This window comes from Cucumis sativus, chromosome 2 (genome assembly GCF_000004075.3).
Source record: "Cucumis sativus cultivar 9930 chromosome 2, Cucumber_9930_V3, whole genome shotgun sequence".
NCBI classification, from domain to species: domain Eukaryota; kingdom Viridiplantae; phylum Streptophyta; class Magnoliopsida; order Cucurbitales; family Cucurbitaceae; genus Cucumis; species Cucumis sativus.
The window spans coordinates 999,203-1,022,294 of record NC_026656.2 but is presented as its reverse complement, the minus strand read 5'-3'; the positions used below and the strand labels follow the sequence as shown (position 1 = coordinate 1,022,294).

General features: G+C 33.8%; 3 protein-coding genes across 13 annotated transcripts; all 3 read right to left on the bottom strand.

The window, feature by feature from the left end:
• Positions 1-1,212: 1,212 nt before the first annotated feature.
• On the bottom strand, positions 1,213-8,003 carry LOC101206989. Of its 2 annotated transcripts, none has more exons than XM_011650362.2 (15): positions 7,745-8,003; positions 7,484-7,561; positions 7,166-7,215; positions 7,012-7,065; positions 6,364-6,416; positions 6,043-6,115; positions 5,801-5,862; positions 5,109-5,177; positions 4,418-4,523; positions 4,206-4,276; positions 3,732-3,832; positions 3,374-3,469; positions 2,735-2,802; positions 2,536-2,581; positions 1,213-1,612 (listed from the first exon to the last, which is right to left on the bottom strand). In XM_011650362.2, exons 1-15 carry the CDS (start codon positions 7,829-7,831, stop codon positions 1,532-1,534), a joined length of 1,095 nt encoding a protein of 364 aa, XP_011648664.1. In that variant the 5' UTR covers positions 7,832-8,003; the 3' UTR covers positions 1,213-1,531. The 2 variants fall into 2 exon arrangements, with proteins under 2 accessions (XP_011648664.1, XP_004139337.1); XM_004139289.3 differs by having other exon boundaries at positions 7,763-8,002.
• Positions 8,004-9,310: 1,307 nt separating this feature from the next.
• LOC101207231 (3-hydroxyisobutyryl-CoA hydrolase-like protein 4, mitochondrial) lies at positions 9,311-15,929 on the bottom strand. 4 transcript variants are annotated; one of them, XM_031881433.1, is made up of 11 exons: positions 15,647-15,929; positions 14,573-14,674; positions 13,804-13,848; positions 13,499-13,551; positions 12,536-12,670; positions 12,327-12,423; positions 11,526-11,655; positions 11,063-11,241; positions 10,489-10,616; positions 10,306-10,407; positions 9,311-9,628 (listed from the first exon to the last, which is right to left on the bottom strand). In XM_031881433.1, the coding sequence occupies exons 1-11, from the start codon at positions 15,882-15,884 to the stop codon at positions 9,530-9,532; spliced, it is 1,308 nt and encodes a 435-aa protein (XP_031737293.1). In that variant the 5' UTR covers positions 15,885-15,929; the 3' UTR covers positions 9,311-9,529. The 4 variants fall into 4 exon arrangements, with proteins under 4 accessions (XP_031737293.1, XP_011648663.1, XP_004139338.1 ...); XM_011650361.2 differs by lacking the exon at positions 13,804-13,848; XM_004139290.3 differs by lacking the exon at positions 13,499-13,551 and having other exon boundaries at positions 13,784-13,848; positions 15,647-15,928.
• A 1,307-nt stretch (positions 15,930-17,236) lies between these two features.
• Positions 17,237-22,846, bottom strand: LOC101207482 (VIN3-like protein 1). 7 transcript variants are annotated; one of them, XM_031880924.1, is made up of 6 exons: positions 22,623-22,715; positions 21,934-21,991; positions 21,242-21,434; positions 19,511-20,147; positions 18,867-19,177; positions 17,237-18,786 (listed from the first exon to the last, which is right to left on the bottom strand). In XM_031880924.1, the coding sequence occupies exons 4-6, from the start codon at positions 19,963-19,965 to the stop codon at positions 17,609-17,611; spliced, it is 1,944 nt and encodes a 647-aa protein (XP_031736784.1). In that variant the 5' UTR covers positions 19,966-20,147; positions 21,242-21,434; positions 21,934-21,991; positions 22,623-22,715; the 3' UTR covers positions 17,237-17,608. The 7 variants fall into 7 exon arrangements, with proteins under 7 accessions (XP_031736784.1, XP_031736786.1, XP_031736783.1 ...); XM_031880926.1 differs by having other exon boundaries at positions 21,242-21,356; positions 22,623-22,704; XM_031880923.1 differs by having other exon boundaries at positions 21,242-21,707; positions 22,623-22,640.
• Between the last annotated feature and the right edge of the window lie 246 nt (positions 22,847-23,092).

Here is a 23,092-nt window from a genome sequence, read left to right as displayed (position 1 = left end):
CCATTTATCGACCTCTACGTGTGATTCTTTTTTTTTATTAATCATATGAATTATTTATATGGTTACAAACGGTAGAACAAAATACAAGTTTGAAGAAATAAATTAACTTTATTTTAAATAAATTTGAATCTAAGAAAATTTCAAAGTTAACCTTATCTTATTAAATTTTTCAAGCGAGAGAATTATAAAAAATAACAAATTTAACAAAAATATTTACAACATATAACAAAATTTTAGATTTTATTAATAACAATTGATATGCTAGAATACAAAATTTTGCTATAACATGTAAATATTTTAATTTATTTTACTATTTTAAAAAACATGTCTTAAAATATCTAATAAATTTTGAGAAATTTTAATTATGTAATTAATACATTTTTTTATTTACTCAACATGTGTTTTTAAGAAGGAATTAATATGTCTACTAAAATGTTATATATATTTATAGACTTGAAGATGATAACATATCTAGTTTGAAAAGTACTGCAATCTAAGGAATAATATATATATATAAAAGAATCGAGCTTGAAACAATTTGGGCAAGTTGGAATTCCAATTGTGAACTAGATTAAAAGAACCTAGATGGTTATTCCAATGGATGGAGGAAATTATCTCCCATCTCCCATCTTAAAGCTGCAAAGGCAGGAGGTTGGTTGATATGACAAACTAGTCAAAATTATTCACCATCATTTCTAAACTACCATCAAAGTTTCAACATTAAAAAAAAAAAAAAAAAATCCTAATTTTTGTTGGGCCCACCCAAGGAAGAATTATCACTTTAAATAATGGTAATATAATGATAAGATGGGAGTTTTAAGAAATCAAAAGATGATTTCTCCAATGTGATGCTATCTACTTTAATTATTCAAAGACGTTCCAAGATTTCAACAACTATAACAAGGAAATTTTGTTTTTTTATCTTTAAAAAGATGGATTCTTTAGGGGGGAGGGGGTCTCTATGAGTAATCTTAGATTAAAAATATAAAAAAAAATCACTATAAAAAATCTTCTTTAGTATTGAAATCGATCAAATCATATCAATAATTTTCATCCGAGAAGATATAAATATCAGCATGCTTCCAAAATTAAGATAAACTTATATTAGATAATAAAGTTTCTTAGAGAGAGAGAGAGAGAGAACAACTGTGGTTGAGGATTCTGGAAGAAAGAAAAAGCCTTCAACTTTTTAAATGCGAAATAAAAGGGCTCTGTCCGTTATAAGCTTGGCGGCTAATGGATTAGGTTGGAGTATAATATAATTTGCATTTTTCTTCTCAACAAGGAGATTTATATTCTTTATGTTTTCGTCGATTATCAGCCTACAAATCTTGAAATTAAGGGAGTTTCCTTTATTATCATTCTTTTTCTAAAAATAAAAAGAGAAAAAAAAACAAACGTGCTGTTAATAACTTTCTTTTTCTGTATATGAGTTTTAAAATTAAAGGGAAATTAAATATGTGGGGTACCTTTAGTTTCACAAAACAGTTGTTGAAAGAGAAACACACAAGCTCTTGATTTCTGAAGCTCTCTATGATTTCAGGTGGTAGTATTTGTCCAGCAGTTTCTCGGAGTACTCTCCGAATGTTAGGACACAATTTGTGGGAATTATCTGTGAGAAAGAGACAAAAGAAAATGAAATAAAAAGTTAAAAGCACACGAGTTGAACTAATTCTTGTTAGAATAGACCACTAAAATTAAAAGACAAATTTATTGTTTAATGTGTTTTGAGGTTATTAAAAAGGTTTTTTTTAATAAAATAATAATAATTAAAAAAACAAGTGTAAATATTTTGCCTAAAAAGAAAATTACTTCTAATTTTAAAAAGTTTAGAAATTGCAAAATTATCGGAAAGTGTGTTGTTTTGAGTTGCAATTACACATTCAAAATTCAAACCTCTACGTTAAAAGTTGAACCCTAAAACTAAGTATCAAACTTACAATGGTAAAAATTAAACACCAAATAATACCCTAAAACTCATATATAGTTGTTTTATAATGTATTAAATGTGTTGAATCTATTAAACACCAAATTGAAGAATAAACATAAAATTGAAACATCATAAACTTAAAAAAAAAGCTTTATATAGATATATGTGAATATATATTTTAAATTCATCATAAAGGAAATTGAGACAAATACTTTGTAACAATTTTAAAACACTTGTCCTAGTTGAAATAATTTTCAAATCATCGAACATACCTTGGTAGATAAAAAAACAACTACCATATCAAAGATAAATGGATCTATTCTCACCCACTCTAGTCAAACAAAAGATCATTCTCAAACCTATAGGGAGACAGAAAGAGAACGTGCTATAATAGCTTTTGTTATCTTGAATAATGTGGAATCATTAAATGAAGTCTACAGCCAGCCCCACAATGTCGCATAGACACTTATCATGATCTATCTTTTTTGCAAATATAATGAATCATGAATCAGAGTACTAGAAAATTTCATATCAAGTAGCTTTCAACACTCTTTTGACCGCAAAACAATTGAATAATTGATCGAGATTAGGTTTGAAGTAAATACCTCTTTGTGAATATGAACCTCCTCAGGAAAATTGAGTTTCTGATCCCTGAAAAAACAAAGAAAAAATAAATACCATTTGATCATTATGACTCATAAAAATCAATCCCTAGACAACTTTTGCAATTAGAAGAGACAATTTGGAAATTTGAAGTTCCTATTACATGGTTAACTTCATCTTTAACTCTGATTAATAACATACCAATCGGGTTGCATGAACAGTGCAAATGTGGAGCGTTCAAGATTAGAAGCTTCCTCCCCTTTAGGTGCCTAACGAAAATCGGAAAATAAATCATCAAAATTTATGCATATTAGTAAATAGCTTATAGATGCTGAAAGAATTTGTCCCGCCAGTTTTTTTAAAATGGTTATCACTTTGTTTGAGCTAAAGTGAGCTTAGTTAAACAGTAATTAGTACGACCTCCTTTCCCAAAAAGTCATAAGTTCGATTCTTTCTCTCTTTAATTGTTGTACTAAATTTTTTTTTGTTAGTCTTCAAAACTTGGTTTGATTTTTGAAAACATAAGTAGAAAGTATATAATAAAACATCAGTAAAATGTTTATACGTTTTATTTAAAAAAAAAACAAACTAAATAAAAACATAACTGTTAAGAAATGAAAGAAAAAGCTGAAAGAATATGGCACACAGAACATTGTTTACAGAAAAGAAAGAATCAAAACGACTAAATACAAGAACCTCTTCTCTCTTTCAAAAGTTGAAGAAAGAATAATCAATATAAAATTTCCCTAAAGTATAATAAATAAATAAATAAACAAGTATCTTATGATGTAAAAGGCCCCACCCATAGTTCTAAAAAATAAATGGTCAGGAAGAAAATACCCGAACACAATGTGGTGTTGCACATAGATATCCTCTGGACAGAATCTCTGTAGTTTCACCAATTTGATATGCTATTTCATTTTCTCCATAATAAACCTACAAATAATAATGAGAAAACAGATTAAAATTATTAAATATGCAACTTCTAGTTTTGTGTTAAAATATTTTCATTTTTAAGTGCCTTTGTTAAGCCACTTCATTGCCTAGCAAAGTGCATCTCAATCTATAGGCAACATGAGTTGATCGTTAGGTCAAAGGAAAAGAAGAATTAACGTTGCCTGATAGATAAATACGTGAGTCAAAATTCCTATTCATATTAGTAATGACATGCCATCAATGATAGAGAACAATATTCTACTTTAACAACTTCACCAGTCCTTGTCCTAATATAGAGGCCAGCAGCACTGTCAGGGCAAGGGATCTCCAGACCATCTCTTGTAAACGTTGCACAGGTCAGACCTGCAAATTAAATTGAAGCAGAAATTAGACACGCTCAAAGATGGCAACACAAACTTGAAGACCGAACCACTATCGTCTCTCTTATCCCTCCCAATGTGTGGTTTTACAACTTATTGAGGGTTTCTTTCTCTTCCATGACGTTTTTTTCCTTTTTATACATTTAATGTACAACATACGCTGCACCAAAATGTATGGAAATATGCTGCAATATTATAAGTAACAAGATAATCTAGCCTTTCGTGAGGGCTAATCTCTCCAAAAATTTTAAAAGAAAATACCACAGAATTCTTCAGCTCCCGACTCACTCCTTTTATTCATAACTAATTTCTAATAGGTCGCTTCTCATACTAATAATCCTAATAATCATTTCTACCTGTTAGTGAACCATGATCTGTATGCCATCCACACCAAGAGGATAGTTTATCGCTATCTTCAGAACAAGTGCTGCAAGCCATAAGGTAAGGAATTTTTAAGCAATTTTTCTCCATCGGAAACCCATGGTCACCACCATGTTCCCATATTTGCTTGCAGTATTATTATCAATGAGTAACTCGCAACAGGAAAATAACATTGAAGGTATTTAACCTCTGCTGTGCTGGAAAATAATAAAGCAAGCGCCCTTTATGACACCGGGAGTTCAGAATTATCTTTTCAAGGGCTTTGTCCTCATGCAGTTTCATCATTTTAGCAGCTGTCCAAAAACACATCAGAAACTAGTGCAACTGCAAATATCATAACCAAATACAAATAGTAATCTTCTGCAGTGATTTCAGTAATAGGAAGAGGTTATGAAGTTTTTGGAAGATGGTATGAACCTAAGACCTTGAGGCACATCACATGGATAGGGTCTAGTTAAAAGTAGCTCTTAGATGGAACCTTATACTCCGAGAAAGTTGATAGAGACAATAAGCTGATAAATTCCATAACTTCTGATTACTTAAGGCACTGATACATTACTACAAGAAAAGTATAATAAAAGTCATGGTAGAAAGTTAGAAACTTCCATCAGATTACAGGGAATGAAATAAGATTATTGCTTAAGGCACTAATAATTCGCTCAAAAAGAAAAATAAGATTACAGGGAATGAAACTTCAATCTGAACTATCCATCCTGTTAATCATGAAGAAGCCTTTTAATTTTTAAGACAAATCATTTAAAATAGCCAAAGAATAATGTCGTCAACTTTTATGGTAGAAAGTTATGCTTTCAACAACAACCCCATTCAATTGAACAGTTCCTTGATTCGAGCTAAATTTTCAAGATGATAAATTATACCATACTGGTCGCAATGATATGCCAACATCAAACCAACATCGAGAATCAGCTTTCCCAGAGCTTTAAAGGCTGCAATTCAGTTATCAAACCTCAGCAATAAAAAAGTCCATTGCATCTCATTGTAGAATATTCAACTAAAATAGAAAAGGAAAAGCAGAAAAAAAGGAGAGAGATGATAGATTGAAATGGATGATTAAAAATTCGTTAGCTTTCTTAGTATGTTCCCAATGATGTCTGGATATGGATTTCATATTCTTCAAAGATGTCTTTATCAGTTGAAACATACATTTACAAACAAGTGGGTAAAGCAAAAAGGTCCAGGATAAAGGCGGAAAAAATCAAATGAATGAGTCACTCATTACTCAAAGGTTTAAAGATGCAACAGAAAGGAACCAAATTCAGATAAATCAAAAGTTAAAAAGAAGTGAACACTTCATAAAACCAAGAGGATATCCGAAAATCATCTTTTATCTCCTGACATATGGCCACAGCGACTGATAATCAGTCGTCTTACTATACATAAGAGCATAAAAGAAATCACAAACCAAGCAAATGATAAGCTATTCTCAAATAGTGCAGATTATATAAACTCTGCAGAAGTTCTAGATTATAAATCCAAGAGAAGAACTTAGAGGAAAGGTCAAGCAACTAATTAAATGGATCCATATTACACAGCAACGTCTAGTGTATACCTGATTCAAGTTCCGGCAGTTCTTTAGAAGGCCAAATATTTGAACCACAATATGATGGATACCTGAACATGTAGATGGTGAATGATAATATCACAATAACTATATAATCGTATCGGTATCAAGATAATCATTTTTACCTAGGAGAGAAAAATAAAACTAAAAGTAAAATGAAGGAACAGAGATTAACTCAAGGCAAGAAAGAGATGTAAAAGAATTTGCTGAACTAATAAAACTACATCTACCTCTGAATTAAAGATGCATCTGTTGTTGGGGTATCCAATATGGGATTGGCATAGAATGAGCCCTTCAACAAATCTGCAAATTGAAACACATGTTAAAAGAGAGATTTCTTTGAATCTGCAAAGAAACTACCAACAATCACAAAATACAATCTTGCCAGTGTTCTCCTTCTTTGATTACGAGCATCTTCATTGCATAAATAAGATGTCATGTGGATAAAAAAGCATAAACAATGTACCAATCATATCAAAAGCATTCCAGAACCATAATTATTGTTTATTCCTTGTTTAAACAATGTACACATACAAATAAAACTGATATACCAGGCTTCCCAGATTCAAGTTTCTCTTTCCCATGACTCCATCCAAAATTATACCTGGATAAACATGAAGAGAAATAGAAGGTTACTGCAAATTAAGATAAACTGAGTGTCAAAAAATCCTCAAAACTCCCATACAGCATATCTTTTACATATCAATGTTCATCAGATTAAAAGTTATGGAATGCCACTTGAGCTTACATCATTTGAAAGTCAAAAAACTCATGGAGCCTTGATGACTTGATCTTATCAGTTATGATGACTCATGGAGTTTGAGAAAGCCACTATAACCCAACCTTGGGTTCAACACATTTAATTTTAGTTTGCATTCAATAGAAACAAGAACAAAATAGAACCTCCAGAAAAAAAATGTATATAAATACTCTGGTGCCTCAAGTTTAGAAGATACAAGACAAGTATTTTGAATTTCTAAATAATAAAAGTAAAATAATTCAGTCCCATCTAAAATATGAGAGGTTACAAACAATTTTATATATTTAATCAAGGATTCACTAAATTCGCTCAAACTGGCATTTCACTAGTCCAGTGCCATCGAGTGGATTAAACTTCAGAGTACATCAAAGTGATTGATAAGCAACAAACAACTAAATATTTCAGAGATAAGTGGCTTCAAAAGCATCATAAAAAGTACCTAGTATGAGGATCTTCAAGCTTCTTCTTCACATCTTCTGGTAGCTTCGCCAATCTTAGAAAGCAGAAATTTCACCAGAAATTGCAAAAAGTATTAGCCAATTTTTTCTTAAATCGATCAGAGATAGCTAGCAGGTCCATTTACCAACTTATACCTCGATGAAAGACGTAGAAGATCCTTCCGCAACGAAGGAAATCCAGGGACCTGCGATTGCAAGACCATCCGAAATGAAATTACGGAAGCATCCAAAGTGATAAGTACAAGAAACCGTTTATCAGTTACCTCTTGAAAACACATAACATGGAAGAATAAAGGGTTAAACAAAAGGATGAGTAAAATGATCGGTCAAAGAAAGTTGAAATACAGTTATTTGGATACTCTACGCCATCAGTATCCAATTGAAAAAGAAGAGGGTCAACGACAATAAAAGATACAGAAATAAACAGCAGATGACTGTGTAAGTATAACGCACATCAGTAACTGATAGAATTCCCAGCCCCTTAGGTCCAAATCCTTCTTCAATCTTCATCGACAAATCAACATTCCGATCCTGAGTGCATCAAATTCCACCAAAACACAAAAACATTTGAAACATCATTAATTTGTATATGTCATGCAAGATCGTCATTAAAAACAAACAATTCAAACAGCAAGCACTCTCTGACCACATTATGCCAACAAAATGATTCAAGAAAAATGGAGTTCAGTATATCAGTTTAGTTTCGTCGATTACCACTTGAGATTCACTTACTTGGAGCTCTGAGAACGATACGGTGACGGTTCTAATGGCCGGAAAAAGGGAATGAAGCGAGGAAGCCATTATTGTAGAGAGAATCCGGCGGGAAGATTGGTGAATTGGAGAATGATGGAGGAGAAAGAAGAGGCGGTACGAAATCAAATTTGGCAGGTCGTCGCCTTTTATACGGAAATGGAAAGGAACCGATGAGGAGGGAACTTCTTTAGTTCGTTCGTGTGATCATTCCAATTTTAAAATTTTAAAATAACATATGACAGATTAAACGGAATAAAAATAATAGCTAAAACCATAAAACATTTAATTTCAACTAAAATTTTAACTTTTAATTGAATATCGACTAATTAGGGTTTGTTTCGAGAACTGAAATTTATCAAAATTAGGAAAGTGGGAGTAATCGATAATAGAATAAAAGGCTTCATTCAAACCTGAGTTTTTTACTACATTACATTATAACAAACAAATAACCCAAAAAAATACATTTTATCAGATTTATTGGGTAGTATTTATCAATAAACCTTGTGAATTTTTGTGTTTTTCTATCTTATTTAAAAGTATTTATCAATAAACCTTGTGAATTTTTGTGTTTTTCTATCTTATTTAAAAGTATTTATCAATAAACCTTGTGAATTTTTGTGTTTTTCTATCTTATTTAAAATGTATTATATGTAACTGCAAATCTAGTTTTAAAATATGGATTTTTGTTTCCAATCTATGGATTGCTTCCAGTGAATAAGTGTAAAGTTAACTTTTAACTTATCACAACTTTTTTCCTTTTCTTACATAGAATACAATTTTTTTAGTCAATACTGTTAAATTTCTTCTCAGTGGATTAACTTTGTTGTCTTCTAAAATAAGATGGTCAAATCCTTACAGAATTGTCAGTTTACTTACGCACAAAAGTCTTTCCATTATTAGAAAAAAAATGCAAACATATTTGATTAGATAGTAATTGGAATTAGAAGATCTTCAAGAGACGTTGTCATGTAAATTAAAGCTTAGGTAGGCTTATTTTAACCGTTAATATATCATATTAGACGACAAAAAAAGCTCCAACTTAAGAGAAAAAAAACTCCAACTTAAAAAAATCATAAAAAATAAAAAAGTGACAAATTATTGATTAAAATCACTAAAATATATTAATTCATTATACTGATTCTAAATATTTTGTCAAAAGTTCTATTTCACCATTTCTCAAAAATCCAAAGTTAACCATAATTAACGTGACTAATAAAAAAAACAATTTCATTAGTCAATAATTAAAAACAACTGGTTAAGAAAATCAACAAATAAAACTTGCAAGATAATATTTTAACGTTTTTCAAAAATAAAAATAAAAATTGACAAACTATTTAGAATATCTTAACAAAATTTTGCGAAATGCGCATAAAAGATAATATATTATATACCATTCTTTCATTTTTTTTTAATTACAATAAAATAACTATCTTTGAAACAAAATGCAGTTAATGGAAGAAAAATTCATAAATATTTCACAATAATCCATGTTTGATGGTGGCCTGTTTTATACTTTTGGATTATATATTATCAAGAGCTTCAAGAACATAATTCCAACTAAAATTTATTCAATAAAAGAAGGTAAAAAGACCCCATAATATTTTATACTCGAGGAAAGTTCAAATAATTATGAAAGTTATACAAATTATCCAGTAATTTTCATGGATTGTAATAAACTAAGCACACGGATTATCCAACGGTTGGCAATTATTGATTGAAAATTGTTGGTTTATCTTTTTCTGTAATCTATGCTTCCAATTCAGCCACTGGACTTAGAGGTTCAAAGAGTGAATCAACTTCTTTCTCATCAACATCCTCCAAGGTTGAAGGGTTCCATTTTGGATTCTGCCAGTTCAAAAGATCAAACAGATTGTAATTATAAATTAAACTCTAAGAACATGTAATTAACTGCTAATGTATTTTTTTTAATATCCGTAATTGTCTGAGCCAGCTTACGCACACCTCGACTAAGTATCTCACGGGACAACTCATCTGACCTTGTAATATTTGAGTGTCAAGAAAACTCATAATTTATAGATAGGTGGCTACATGGATTGAATCATGACCTCTTAGTTAGCCATTGAGACTATGTCTCCTTTTTTACCACTAGGTCAATCCACGATGATTCAGGATTAACTGCTACCATTCAATCCATATCTTTTAACTTCTTTACCATTTTTCATATTTTTCAAACTGATTTGAACTCAAAGGATTAACTGCTAATGATCAATCCATATCTTTTCACTTCTTTACCCGTTTTCATCTTTTTCAAACCGATTTGAATTCTTAACTAAATTGAAAAACATAAACAGTATTTTTCTTCTTTTTTTTGGGGGGGGGGAATAAAAAGCCCTCTACGATTTCATACGTTAGGAGTGCAATATACACAAAAAAAATGTTGAAATCACAAGATTGCACTACGGCATCGAGATCCAACCTAACCAGTTTTAGCACAAACTTCCACACTCATCCACAAGGAAAAAGAAGTGTAGAGTTAAGAGGGAGGTTGAAGAGAACCTAACCTGATCCTTGTCCACCAAAACTGCTCGAACTCCTTCAGCAAAATCATTGCGCAGGGAAGATCTCAAGGCAATACGATATTCGGTTCTCATGACACCATTCAGCTGCACACCACCCATGTAAAGAGGAACCACGTTACAATGTGTAAACTCTAAGAAAGGAAAAAGAAAAAGGACCAAACGTACAGTGGATAATTCGTCGTTACTCTTTCCATGTGCAGCTGCAACTTTGGAGAAATACTTCTGTGTCAATGCAAGTGAAAAGGGAGCACCTTTTCCTATTCCTTGAAGAGACTCTTTAGCCCACTCCACCACTGCATATGGAAAACATAACCCATCAGTAAGCAACTGAGAAATGGCCAAGCAAAGAACTAAGAACTGGAATCTCCTCATAATTTAAAAAAATATATCCACAAAATTCTAGGGAATCTTTAGGCCCCCAACCTCAGTTGGGTGGAGTCAGAGTATTATAAGTTACAAACTACCAGCTATAATAACTAACTGAGCGATCAACGCCTCATCCTTAAACTTTAAGATGTGTCCCTTGCTAGTCTTCAACTTTAAAAACAAAGAATCATGTATTGGAAAGGTTAGAAAGTACAATTTTGCCACTAATGGAATTTTCTGGCTATGACGAGAATCGTGATTATGACGAGAATCGTGATGCTGCCTAATTTAGTACAAAGGCCAAGCTTCCAGTTTCCCGAAGAATGCTACGATTTCAGTAAATTTCACCAAGACATCATATAATTAAAGATACCTGAAGAACTTGAATCAAGTTGGTGTTTTTTAAGTTCTTCAACTGTCTCCTTAACAGACTTGTTGGTCCCAAAGGACGAAGTTATCTGCGGTAAGAGTAACTTCAACGATGGTGGAGACTCGGGGTCACTACTGTATTTTGCCAGGAGCGTATTTATATCCTGATGCGGATCCTCGGAGCTGCAAAAGAAATAAATCATCAACTGTTACAGATCACAGCTTCAGAATACCACATTTCCCCAACTTAAAAAATGATGAATAACAAAATGAACACCAGAATTTAAGAAGAAAAATAATTTGTGGGGTTCAACCATTAAAAAGCTAAATCAGGGCATGCTTGGAATGACTTCAAAGTGAAAGTGTTTATAAGTGTTAAAAAAACACTTAAAAAGTCAATTCAAATGGGCCTTGAGTATGGTTGTATTAATGAGAAAAAGTCGATAGAAAGATGCACGGAGATTTACAAGGTAGCAGTCAAGAGCCCTTCTTTCAGTGAGCCTAAGTTCCCAGACGGAACGTAATGTGTTCCCAGACCAACATATAGGGCATCAGATGGCGATGAAATTCTTCTACCAGTCAGTCCAAGGTATGCACCTACAAGTGATGAACAATGATTATATATATGTATGCATATATGTATATATATTAGAAAACACACTCATACACAGTAAAGATGAAAAAATGAAATTTCCCAATACATGTAAAAACCATAGAACTCTGTTTGATAACAAGAGAATCCCCAAATTTTCCACAATAGGTTCTAAATCAGGAAGCTACCTCTGCTCATATACATTAGATGGTAAAAGTTAATTGGCTTAAATCTTGTTGTAGTCCTTGAACTTTTATATTATACTTCCGTCCCTTAAACTTACAACAGTTATATTTTAGCCTCTAAAATTGACATAAAAAGATCATATTAGTCTTTGCTGTTGATTTTGCGTTGATCATTTTTACAAATCTAAACTGGTTTCAAAATTCAACATTGACCAACTACATCTACTCACGAGGAAAGAAACAAAAATCACGCCTACCTCAAGTTTCAATTAAATAATACATAAATACTAAAATACTAATAAGAAAAGTAATAATAGGAAAATTAGTTTAACAAGGCAAAGTTTATGTTTTAAATTTTGAGATTTTTTTCTCTTTAGTGCAAGGTCTGTTGAGAAAATATTTGAAAGTTCAAGAGGGAAAAAATAGCATTTTATTACGGTAAGATATGATTATAGGGATTGGTCAAATAGCTTAAAAGAAAGATGACGTACCAACTGATCCTTCTCCTGGACCTTGTGCTGCTATGTATGAAAACCCAACATCTGGGAACAAACCAATTCCATTTTCTGGCATGGCAAGTAGAGTCCTCTGGATTAAAAAGAAATATAAAGGAAAATGTACAGTTAGGGACAACAAAGACAATCTTGGACCAATATAGTACCAAAAGATATGTTCAGCACAACAGGGAAGATTTATGTACCTCTGTGATGATCCTGTAACGGCCATGACCTGATAAGCCAATTCCAAATCCCATTGTTATTCCATCCATGAAGGACAAGTAAGGCTTCTTGTAATTAGAAATTTTGCATATTAAAGAATACTCTGCAGTAAATACCTGACAGACAAACATCATAATAATTTCAAATACAAAATAGTGCATGACAAATTTATATTTTATTCAAATAGCAGATATGTAGTCATCATTTTCATTCAAAGGAAATTTCTGACATAAAAAGACATCAAACTATCCAAATTGGAAGACATAAAACAGGCAACAAGGTTCATTCAGAAGAACCATATTCTACCGTAGATTCTAGATCAAACCACCCTCTCCTTAATTTTATCTTAATTTCAGAAAGAGAATTAACATGCAAAGCAAGATGAACTCAAACAGATAAAACATGTGAGTGCAATTGATAAAGTAAAGGACTAAACAAAAAAATGGCAGAGAGATTGGAGAGAGGAATCTTTTACTTCTACTTTTAATTTTTTTCCTTTCTTCTTTTTGGATAATGTGGCTGCTTAAGTAACTTATGTGCATCTCAGCTAATTCCAGAGTAAAGCACTCTTAATCCCAAGAAGTTTGCCATTGGCAATTACCAGGTGCAGAGGGGAAACACAAAACACAAAACACAAAACTGAACAAAACGTAAGAAGAAAGAAATTGGTGAGAACAAACAGCTTCATATTCAACTAATAGGAGATTTTGGGCCTTACTAAAGACTAAACAAAGTCTAATTTTAGAAAGAAGACTTTGGAGGCATGATTTTTTTTTTAATCCAACATGAGTTTATCCAAAAGGGGAAAAGATAAGTGAAAAATAATATGCCAATAAGAATCATATGGTGGGGCTTGTTTTTAGAAAGTATAATGATATGTTATTAAAACATTTTCTCCTCTTTTTGGTTCTTGAGAAAGCGGAGAGATGAATCACAAAGAAGACCTCAATCACATCTGGTAAACGGTTTTTGGTCGTGATCTGCTTCACATCACCACCTGTGAATAGACTAAGACTTTTGAGTCATTAAGAACCAACATTTCAACAACTGATCTCACAGTGTGACGTGAAAATGCAATAAAGAAAACAGAACCAGATAGAAAACCAAATGCCATTGCAGAATTCAGTAATTTTAAAGATGAACAATACATCACTGCACATCAAATAAGCAACAAAATCCTTACAGAACAAAGAATCATGGAAGAAATAGTGTAAACAATAATAGTAAACCTTCTGCACAAGAGAAGTGTTTTTGTCCTTTTGAATTTCAGCAACAACCCCTTTAATATCCATTCCTGCATTAGTGATAAATGGTCACCCTTAAAACCTCACCAAGCACCCCAAAATGAAAAAAGAAACCCAAGAAAACGTAGAATATCGATTTGAAATTAACCCGCCATAAATGGTTTAGAAGGCTTTGCCTTAGGCCAAGGCTGTAGGTCACTGACTAATAAGAGACTTGGACCTCCATGAAACGCACTAAAGCTATGTGACAAATAACTAAGACTTGCACCTCTTTGGGTCTTTCCATCCCATTAAAAGGTTGGAAGAATATTCGTATTAATTTGCTGCACCATTCTTCAAAAGTATGAAAGTTCATGCATACCATGCTAGTGCACCATGAATGGAGGCTGTGTACCCATTACTATATCAATATGCAATGTCAAAGGCCCTAGGAAAAAGTTAATGTAAAAATGTAAACAATGTTTTTAAACTTTAATCTAAGAAATCAACATATAATAAAAGTTACTATTATTAATTCTTGTACTTACATAATCATCATGTTAACAATACCTCATCATACTCTTGTTTTTAATCAATGTTTTTTTATTTAACCCAAGGAGTATGCCTCATACTGCCTCAAAGATTTTGCCCCAACTCTAGTGAGGGAACAAAAGGTTGTGCTAGTTTTTAGCTGTTACTAACATTGGCTGGCTGATCTGAGTAATAATAGATGCAGAAAAAGAAAAAGGGAAAAGATGCCTCATGAATTTAGATGACCTTTTCACACACTCTTACCTGCACAGAAAGCACGAGATGAGCTGCCCTCGACAAGGACACATTTGACCCTTGGATCTTCCTCCCACTCATCAAGATACTTTTTGTATTGTATATCCATATCTGCATCGTCGATAAACTTCAATACAGAAAGCAAATCATAATCCCACCAAACCAATATAGAGATCAAAATCCAGCCAAAGAACCACTTATTATATATTAGAATAGAACATACAAAAATTCCATGATACGTATGCAAGTATTTAACCAACATGGAACCAATATTAAACCATGCGGTTGTCCTGATAATAGACTGTATCCGCTATAGTAACTACAATCCATCGCTTGAAGTTACTTTAAGATCTCCTGAAAAGCCCGGGCAAATTGTCATATTTCCTAGAAACTTTTTAAAACAACATTCTGTTTCTTTTCCTCTTTGGGCATGTGGGTGTCAAGACGAAACTTAAAAAGTTAAAACAGTATCATTGCTCTTAACGTTTTAAGCCTGAAAAATGTCTTTCAACTCAACAGGCTGTCCAAATGTTTTTATAACAAAATGACAATAGATTTTGCTTAGCTGTGATGGCTCAACAATCTGAAATCATTGCCAATAATTGTATATTCTTCAGGAAAACACAGGTTAATTGTTTATTCTTTTGAAATACATTGTATTACATATACATAAATAGAAAACAAGATCTATGTAGAAGAATTCACAAAAGAAACCTCATCGTTCTGACGAGCAAGAGCAAATAAATGGTTCTCACAAAATACACAGCGAAGAGCTGCACAGGCTCGTCAGGGATGAGAGCCATAAACTATTATACTATTGAATCAACCATTCTCTATGAGAGAAAAAATAATCTGGCGTTACCAAACTTAAGAAGCTACATAGCTCTCAAAGTATAGGGAGCTCAACTTTCACTTGAATCAATCGGCATAAATTTTTTAAAAAAATCGACATTAAGGAGCTCAAATCCCAAATTCAACACTAAAGTAAACTAAAATTCCACTGTTAACATTCCTTAATTTAAAACAAATTTCACAGCCACTTAAGTTGCAAAGCAATAGAATAAAATTACGAAAGAAATGAACCTAAGTTCATGGCATTGAGAGCTTTGGGGCGATCGAGAGTAATAACAGCGACGCCATTAGGATGAACGCTGCCTTTGACAAACTGATCGTCAGTGCCGGCCATGGCCGCCAAGGTTCGCCGTGAAACGGAATTAGAATGGATGTGGAAGAGAGTGAGAGAGGGAAGGGTTTGAGAGAGAGGAAGCGTAGAGGATTTGAATAAGAACTGTGAAGCTGTAAATCCAAGCAATTTTTGCATGTTTTTGTGTTCTTCTTTTATCCTTCGGCGGGCGGGCGGGTGGGTGGAAGAGATCAGTATAGTGGAGAACGGAAAAGCAGACGTTGTCGATGACCATCGAAACGGCGACGTTTTTGTTGATAAATGAGTTTTATTGAGAAATTTGGGTTTTTTTTTTTTTTTTGAGAAATTTTAGATTTGTAGATGAGTAAAAGTAATGGAATTACGTTTTCAATTAATACCTTAATTAATTTACTTAATGTTGTTTAATTACCTTTAATTGAGTTGTTTTTTTTTTAAATTAATTATCTGCTTGATTGCAATTGAAATTTACATAATAAACTGAACTTTTTTGTGGGGGTTTTTTCATATGACAAATAGAGGCAGTGAGGTTTGTGCTCCAGTTAATAATTTTGTATATTAACAAATTTAGTGTTTTGACTTTGTATCAAAAGTGAAACGAGACTATTTAGTATTTACTAGTTAACTTCTCGAAGAAAAAAAATATCATCTTATTTTGATTGTTTAGCTTTAAATAGTTTTCAAACGATGTAACAAATTTTATTCGTTGTAAAATATTGATGGTTGGTAGTTTTAAAATTTGTTAATTAAAAGTATGAAAGGATAATTTTTGTGACATCTAAATTATTCACACTAAAACAAAATCATAGAAACCAAGTTGATTTGTAAGTGCCCAATGTCTTGTACTGATTTTTCTTATTTGAAAAAGAAAAAAAAAAAAAAAAGAGAGAAATAGAAATTGATTTAAACGAATGTACGTTTCTGACTTTTTGAAAGTTGGCATTATTGGATATTTAAAATGCTGACTCACTTCTTCATCGATTGTTTCTAGTAAAATTCACTGCAACCTCCATGAAAAACAATAAATTAAATAAATTTAAAAAGGGCAAACACTGCCACATATCTCATATATTATGTGGATGGAAAGTTAATATCTGTACCTAACTGATGGTAAAAACTAAAGAATTAAATTTTAAAAATCTCACAAACTTTGTCAAAACATAAAAGATCAAGTTCTTACCTAGAGTAAAGTTGAGTATAATTCGATTAGTTTACCTTATACAATGGTCAAGTTGTGAAAAAATTTGAGAAAAGATATTTTATTCAATTTGCTTAACAAAATTCACAACAAATTGAGAACTAATCGAATCTTCAATAGAAAGTCAGATTTTACTCATGTAATTGAACAAATGGACTTTTGATGAGAGACCTGACCTACACTCAATCTGATTGAACAAAACCACATCATCGAGAAAGGTTGATCGATCTGAGAGAGAGAGAGAGGCTGACAAATGAATTAAGAAACAGACAAAGCTGAATCAAGTAGAATCAAGCTGACTATGATCTACACCTCCTTTGAATTAAAAGCAGTAAATCATAAGATAATCTAAATAATATATATCCTCCCATGATTAAATTATAATGTTATGTTTCAAATGCAATTGGAGTCGTTGAGAGATAACAAATGTGCCTACAAGCATGGCCTCCAATTGCAAATCGCTTCTACAATTGCCGATTCGTTGCAATCGGAGAATTTTACTACGGCATAAGGCCATCATCATCACTTAGACAGTGACCAGGGGTAAAAATACCGGCACAAGAATGGCAAACAATAGGAGGTCAATGTAAATTGAGAAACTTTTACAATATGGCCAACAGCAATCTTCTACGTTAGAAACCGAGCCGCCCCTTATTCCATTCGTCACTAGAACGTGTTGGCATTATCAGCTTCGCAGCCTCTTGCAGGAAATAATATCAGAAAATGAATCAAACAACTGTCCGGCGAGGCTGCTAGGATCATCAATGAGGGTTTGGATAAAGGAGTTAACTACCCGTCGTTCGCGCTCGGTTGATCTCAAGCTATACCATGTTAACAATTTCAATCTGAATTCTTGCTTTATATATCCTTCACATTCTAGCCACCTGATTATCTTTACACAATATTCAAAATTCTCATCCAAACAGCAAGAACCATTGGAATTACGGAATGGAGATCCATTTATCAGAGTGCTATCACAATCATGAATCTCTTCATTTGAGCTGGTACCTCTTTTCCTGCACAATGCCACCCCAGAATCAACAGCAGACGCATCCCCTCTCCTCCCGCCTGTCCATGTCCAAGTCTGGGAGTCACCGCTACCGTGAGATCTCACCAAACCATTCTTCTCTTTGTCATGAGAAGCAGCATCGTCATCTGCCTCGACCACCTGCTGCAACGTGCATCCATCGTCTTCATCCCTTGACGACTCGAACGGAGGAGTTACTTCTTCGTTCAAATCAGGCACAGAGACTACATTCAAGTCAAGGTCTCGGGAAACGGGAGGCAACTGTTCTTCCGGGGTTTTGGGTTTGACCACCTTGCCTACTCCACAGCATTTTTCAGCATCAGCACTGCAAAACCCTTCGTTACACCCCTGATCTTGATCACAAGGAAGATGAAGTATCTTTTCAAGGTCTCGAACCTTGAACTGAGAAGCCGACCCAACGACTTTGGTATTGTCAGGCCCCATCTTGCTACAAGAACTTCCTTCAATGTGAGTGGTGTGCTCTCTTTTGCAATTTGAACTGTCTGCCAGTTTCAAATTTTTGGAAATTATCTCCACACTCTTGGTAAAACACCTTGCTTCTGAGTGACCCAAGTCGCCATTATCTGTATATGAAATAATTCTAAAGGTGTATTCCGTGCATGGTTTCAGGTTTGATATCATAATTCGCCTTTGAGATCTTGGAAATACACAAATGGGATCCTTCGTGTGCAACTCTTCTCTACTTTTTTCATACCAGAGTTTGTATCCTTTAACACCGTTTGATGATGCACTAGATAGCTCAACAAGAATTATTACAACAGATGAAGATGATATCTCTTCGAACAAAAACTTACAAGCAGCTGGAAGAGAATCCTCTGCCAAAACAAACACAAAAGAAACGATAAGTAGATGCATAAAACAAATTAAAAGAAAATAATAATATAATAATTATAACCTCTGTAATTTGGATTTGCATTAGAAGCACTGGCCAGCCATTTCTCTGACTTTTCGATGCCCAACGAGCAAAGTGACTGTACATCGCTTGCCACAGAGAGTCTACTGACTATAGCACGTGCCATCTTGGCTGAAATACCATTCAACGGACCAACTTCAGCTTCTAACTTGACCTTAGCATCCTTCATAATTTCATGCATTTCTTTAAACCTCGAAGTCCCATCCAAGAGCCTGTAACTCATGTAGATCCTATAACAAAGTACATCGACCCGTCGGGCATCCCTTGCTGTAATCAGCTGCTTCTTCCAACATCTATTGGCATTAGTGCATTTGCACATAAACCCATGAGTTCTAGGAAGAAATGTGAAACTCACACGTGACAAATAACTTAAATCTCTTGTTAACTAACAACCTATAGGTTTGATCACATGTAAGCATAAACCACAGAGCAGTTGTTAGAAAACATTAATAAAGTTAGAAAACATCTCTAAAATGGAAACTTTAACGGTTCCCCCATCGTGTCAACTGACATCAAGTTCATCTAAAGTAGCTTTCTAAGGCATGAACTGGTGTGAGAAAATAAGCCCTGAAGTAACAACAATGATAAATGAGGATTGGAAGGCAAAATATTGGAGCATCACGTACCCAAGTATCCCAGTGACTTTACCGCATGAAGCACAACAATAGCTGCCATCAAGTTGCATCAATTGCCCAAGATCAACAACCCCAACCTTTTCACGTTGAATAGCACACTCAATGTGACAAGATAACCCACATGAGTCTCCACCAGATTCGGTAGAGCATACTAGCCAAAGACTAGGGTCCTTGTTGTCATCGTACAGGTGACAAATGCAGCAAGAGCATCTCTTGCAAAAAGTGTCATCAATTGAAAGAACAGCTTTACAAGCCGAATTTTTACAAATCCAGGAACTAGAATGACCAAAATCAGAAGACTGATCGGTAACTATGGGTAGACGAGAAGGATTTTCCGACTTTCTAAGTTGCTTTCTTGATGAAGATTGATTGTTGACGCTAGATGCAACCTTTTTTGTGTCTTGCTTCTTAATTGCCTTGTTGTTTATCCGTCGCAGTTCTGTCATTTTGCTTCTAGTCGGTGCCAAAGTTTTCTTCTCCTTGTCAGCAAGGGTTCGGAGAGGCTCCTTTTTTGGACCCAATTTCAGTAATTTTTGGAGAAGCTCTGGACTTTTAGTGACATCATCGGAATGCCCATTCTTGTCCGGAGTGCTTCGAACGCTTGAAGAAAGGCTTTGAACACCAGAAACTGAACAGAAATGACAGTAGAACCATAAATAAATGTTGTAGGACCAAATCAAAGTTGAATGCATTGGAATGGTGGGGGATCAGAAACGGCGAGGAAAACATCCAATATACGGCATGCATACATGACACGTTAGAAATAGACAAAAAAATCGAGAAGATCTAAATATTTAACGGGGAAGACAACATTTCTTTTTGAAGCTCTTCAACAATCAGAGCAAGCTATATGGTTTCTTCAGTGATCAAGTTTTCTTTCTATGCTCACTCTCTTACCCTTTTCAAACCAAGGCAAATTTTCAGAAGTCCAACAAGTACGTGCGAATAAACATCGGATCCATCCACTCTTCCAACTTTTAAGTCCGATTTGGAGTTACTGTTCCATCCAAAATTAGTCACTTATTCCTCAGAAATGTGTTTTTTTATAGAAACAACAGCTTTCATGGACAAAAAGTGAAAGAAATCTTCGCAAACATATGTTTCACTTATCTAAGAATTAACTAAACTTAAAGAAAGATATTACAATTAGGTTAGCTCACTAACTTGTCGAATAAAAGAAATAGTCGCCATCAAATAATTTATTACATTATTAGAATCCTCTCTATTTGCAGGAGAAAAAGTAAACATTGCATACTAAGGGTGAGCTACAGTTGAAGTTCATCAAAGAAGTATCTTCTGTAAGATACGGTTCTAGTCCATTGATAAAAATCCTAGAAGACAGGATTTGAGATTGAACGGAAAATGCCTTCAGAGCTAAGGTTCACTGTTCCCGAAACCATCACAGGTAGGAACTGATCATGTTTTCATCCAAAAATACAAAATAGAAGTTACAACGACAAGGTAAAATATTGAAAGAAGTTTTTTAAGAATCTCTTGGTAACCTTTGCAGTGAGGTGGGACAAGCACGAGTTTCTTGCAACAACCAACAAGCACAGAAAGGACGGAAGAAAGTTCTCTTAGTGTGAACCGTCAAAGAATAACAATTGCAAGATAACCAAGCGAAATAAATAGCACCAACAGGGCACGCACCAAAAAATCATGAAGTGATTAGAGTTTTCTAATGGTGAAAAGACATTAGCCACTTGAAAGCAAAAGGCATACCTCAATCTTTAATTTGCAAGCACATTGAAGGGTGAGCCTTCTATTAGCCGAGCAAATTGAAGGAATCTTTGGCTTTCGCCTTCTCTAGCTTTACAAAAGACTTCTGCTTCAGCATCTTATTTGCATCAAGCAAAGGGAAATATTTTTTAGAACTTTCAGCCAGTTATTGAAGTTTGAGGCCTATGATAGATTGCTACAAATGAAAAGCTTGCCTTCAGTTATTCATTTGCAGCAACGGATGGAAGAATTAGCGATGCAACCTCAAATGTGAAAGAGATTTCCCATGTAATCATAAAGTGCTCGTGGTAACAACAAATGAAAATGTGTACGAATTGCTGGAGTTCAATTTATGCATGTTGAGTTTTGCTAATAACCAATACTACAAAACGTATTCTTCATTTGGCCCTTGCTAACATAAACGTATCAAGCTCCTTAAGCACTAAATTTTACCACATCATATGATTATCTGGAAAAAAAAAACGTATATGAAACTGAGCAAATTTGACATTTCTCCCCTATGAGTGCAACTTTAGTAATAGTTGGATGCAACCGCGGCTAAAAACATCCTCTAACCAAATATTCTTGCAACTCTATTCTCATTAAAATGCACAAGAGTAGACGCTTGTACAACAGAAGCAGAGACAATTATTCTAACTTGAAAGTCAACTAGGCATTGAGAAATTTTGATATACCTCTGGACATGAATTTTTCTTCTAAATCCATATTTCAAAATTAAGAGTCACATATGCCCTGTACCAGAAAAAAAGTGAATGTCAAGATTGATCACAATGCGAAAAACATTGGTCAATGATCACAATGGGAGAAGGTCAATAACATAATATACAGATAAGGACACAGCTACTAATTTATCTAGTGACTTCTAACACAAAATCAACAAGAACCATGAACTTAATCCCTTGAACAAAAGCTCAATCATTAGCTCAACTCTTTAATTCCCTCGTTCACCTTCCATCTATCAATATTGTATCCTCAAAACTAAAGAACACACAATAGAACAACAATGTAGCTTCTCAGAGCTAACAAACCAAACATTCCATCAACAAAGAAAACATCATATTTCCACAGAAAAGCAAAACCTCAATTGAAAACAAAACAAACCACACCCAAAATTCATCATAACAACAACCCATCAATGCAAAAAGAAAAAGACAAACAATACAAGTTCCCAACATTCCAAACAAACAAAAACATAAGTAAACAAAACAGCTAGTAACGAACGAGCTAATGCTGGAAAACGGATCTAAGGGCAAAAGGCAAACCAAAGGTTAAACAAAAAAAAAAGAACAATTAACAAAAGTAGCAAGAACAAAGAAAAATTAATCGCATCAAGGGGGAAAAGCAGAGAAATATGACGACGAACCTAGGGTTTTTGAGATACCAAAATCCAAAGAACTTCAGAGAAAAGCGCTCGCGAATCCGAGAGAGAGAGAGAGAGAGAGAGAGGCGGGCTGTTCGTAGATGTTAGTTAATATTGTGAGGAAAGTGGATTCCGCGGAGCTGCTCCGCGTTCCAGTGATGAAAGAACAGTGTAAAACACGCGCGTAATACGCACGTGAAAATAGAGTCCTCTGCCTTTATGCGGAGTTGGTTCTGATTACTGAAAGAAGAGCAGAGTATGTCCAGAAACCAAATATTGTACTTTCATTGGTCGGTTTTTTCCACGCGCTATATGAGAGCGTGAAGTTTAAATTTATTTTACTTTTTTTAATAAAATTATTGAATTTAGTTCACAACTATTGGTAGTGACCATCAAGCAATCGCAGTCCCGCAGAGTCGTAGTATCTAATGAGATAACGTACGAATCTAAACCGTCCGATCAAATTTTGTGAA

What these genes read in the sequence shown, in the direction of transcription:
- LOC101206989 (XM_011650362.2), bottom strand. Translation starts at nt 7,831, where the DNA reads ATGGCTTCCTCGCTTCATTCCCTTTTTCCGGCCATTAGAACCGTCACC. An exon ending in TATTTTCCAGCACAGCAGAG is followed by an intron (nt 4,277 to 4,417) that starts GTTAAATACCTT and finishes TATGGCTTGCAG; the next exon opens with CACTTGTTCTGAAGATAGCG. An exon ending in CAACACCACATTGTGTTCGG is followed by an intron (nt 2,803 to 3,373) that starts GTATTTTCTTCC and finishes GATTTTCGTTAG; the next exon opens with GCACCTAAAGGGGAGGAAGC.
- LOC101207231 (XM_031881433.1), bottom strand. Translation starts at nt 15,884, where the DNA reads ATGCAAAAATTGCTTGGATTTACAGCTTCACAGTTCTTATTCAAATCC. An exon ending in GTTACAGGATCATCACAGAG is followed by an intron (nt 12,424 to 12,535) that starts GTACATAAATCT and finishes TTTTTAATCCAG; the next exon opens with AGGACTCTACTTGCCATGCC. An exon ending in TCCAGGAGAAGGATCAGTTG is followed by an intron (nt 11,656 to 12,326) that starts GTACGTCATCTT and finishes CATCACTTGTAG; the next exon opens with GTGCATACCTTGGACTGACT.
- LOC101207482 (XM_004139291.3), bottom strand. Translation starts at nt 21,964, where the DNA reads ATGGATTTAGAAGAAAAATTCATGTCCAGAG. An exon ending in AAAGTCACTGGGATACTTGG is followed by an intron (nt 19,178 to 19,510) that starts GTACGTGATGCT and finishes TAATGCCAATAG; the next exon opens with ATGTTGGAAGAAGCAGCTGA. An exon ending in TGCAAATCCAAATTACAGAG is followed by an intron (nt 18,787 to 18,866) that starts GTTATAATTATT and finishes TTGTTTTGGCAG; the next exon opens with AGGATTCTCTTCCAGCTGCT.